The sequence below is a fragment of the Daktulosphaira vitifoliae genome, unplaced genomic scaffold (genome assembly GCF_025091365.1).
Source record: "Daktulosphaira vitifoliae isolate Bord-2020 unplaced genomic scaffold, ASM2509136v1 Scaffold_2, whole genome shotgun sequence".
Lineage (NCBI taxonomy): Eukaryota > Metazoa > Arthropoda > Insecta > Hemiptera > Phylloxeridae > Daktulosphaira > Daktulosphaira vitifoliae.
The window spans coordinates 5,799,990-5,801,595 of record NW_026099573.1 but is presented as its reverse complement, the minus strand read 5'-3'; the positions used below and the strand labels follow the sequence as shown (position 1 = coordinate 5,801,595).

Genomic DNA, 1,606 nt, shown 5'->3' with positions numbered 1-1,606 from the left:
AAAAAAAAAAAAAAAAAAAAAAAAAAAAAAAATCTTAGTAAAACCAATACCTTCTCAGCTTCGCATCGAAGCTAAAATCTAAATGATAGCATACCCGAGTAGCAATTCGAGTTCATACCGGGTTTATTTAATATAGTAACAACAGTTCTGAACTCAGTTCAAAACCCGTTCATAGCACGGTTCAAAATGAGATTTGAATACGGATTTTAACATGAGGTGAACTGAGATCTACAATTGTTCAGTAAGAGTTCAAAGACCGTTCCTCGGTTCAGCTATAAAACGCTCGATAACAGTTCAAATCTAAAAAATGCATGTAGAAAGTAGAACTTTTTCAACTTAAATTTTGAAAGCGTTCCGGAAAGTCTGACACTTTTATATATATCTTAAATTAAAGCTAATGTAATATACTTTATTATGGAAAAAAAAAATTTCGGACTTTATTATAGTTAATAAATTTAAGTATAGAATAGAGCAAAGAACCATAATTATATCTATTCTTGTCATAATAGTCTTAGTAGTATAGAAATAGCGGGTACGGGCCCTCAAAGGTGCCGACAATGACGTCATCTATTGTTCTTAGAACAATGGGTCGCTATTGTTCTCGGAAAACAATAGGTGCGCTACGGGCCCTCAAAGGTGCCGACAAATGACGTCANCCATATAAAAAGTTGATATAAAGAGTATTAGAAGGTATATTGTAACAAAATTTAACATATATTAACGAGGTTAACTGTAACCGCACCAGTCAAAACTTTACACTAAGCAACGCTAGACCACCACAATCTTGTTGTTTATATTTTCAATATAGATAGACATATTTTTATGAAAATATTACTTTAATTTAATTTAATTTTCATACTGATTATTGTTTCTTTGATCTTACTGATTTACCAATAAACAGACATTTCTAGGAATATATACACTTTTTATGTACTTCTACACTTCAAATTGAGTAGAGAGAACTTGTGTGCATTACTTTCCATTCATATTTCATAATTTTATGAAAAAATTAAAAAAAAAAAATTCAGTTTACCATCATAAAAAGCATTATGTATTTACCTTCCATTTCACTAGAACCATTAGAAAAATTAGAACAGTTCAGCACCTTTCCACATTTTTGTAAAACAACTAATAATATGATATTTGCAATGAATATTACCTACAAAATAATGTTGAGTGAGACGTTAGCTTAAAAAAGTATTACCTTAAAGTATAAAAAGTATTAAAAGTATAAAGTGAAAGGGTTCTATTAATACGAATAAATAAATTATTAATATTTGTAAAATTTTATTTTTATTTGTTTCATGTACATTTATAAAATTAATATATAATTGCTATAATAAATATGTATTCATATATTACATTTAGAAATCATATAAATTTTGATCAGAATATAAATGAGGTAAGAAGAGTTCATTTTTGTTTTAAAATAATTTTTTAGAAATAAACACGTTGCCCTGAAAATATTTAAAAAAAACACAGCACAGTGGGGACGCGGCACAGTGGGAACATAGTGATGATTTGACGAATGATTTGAAAAAAAAAATGTCAACATCTCTAACAGCAAAAAAAAATAGTAATGTGAAAATAAAACAATTACCACTTA

At 27.9% G+C, this 1,606-nt stretch overlaps 1 protein-coding gene across 1 annotated transcript in view; it reads right to left on the bottom strand.

Moving 5' to 3' along the window:
• Nucleotides 1-1,155, bottom strand: part of LOC126898871 (uncharacterized) — a 24,118-nt gene extending 22,963 nt beyond the window's left edge. The window contains exon 1 of the mRNA XM_050673280.1: nt 1,060-1,155. Within this exon, the coding sequence (XP_050529237.1) occupies nt 1,060-1,066 (7 nt within the window). The 5' untranslated portion in view covers nt 1,067-1,155. The remainder of the gene's footprint in view (nt 1-1,059) is intronic.
• Between the last annotated feature and the right edge of the window lie 451 nt (nt 1,156-1,606).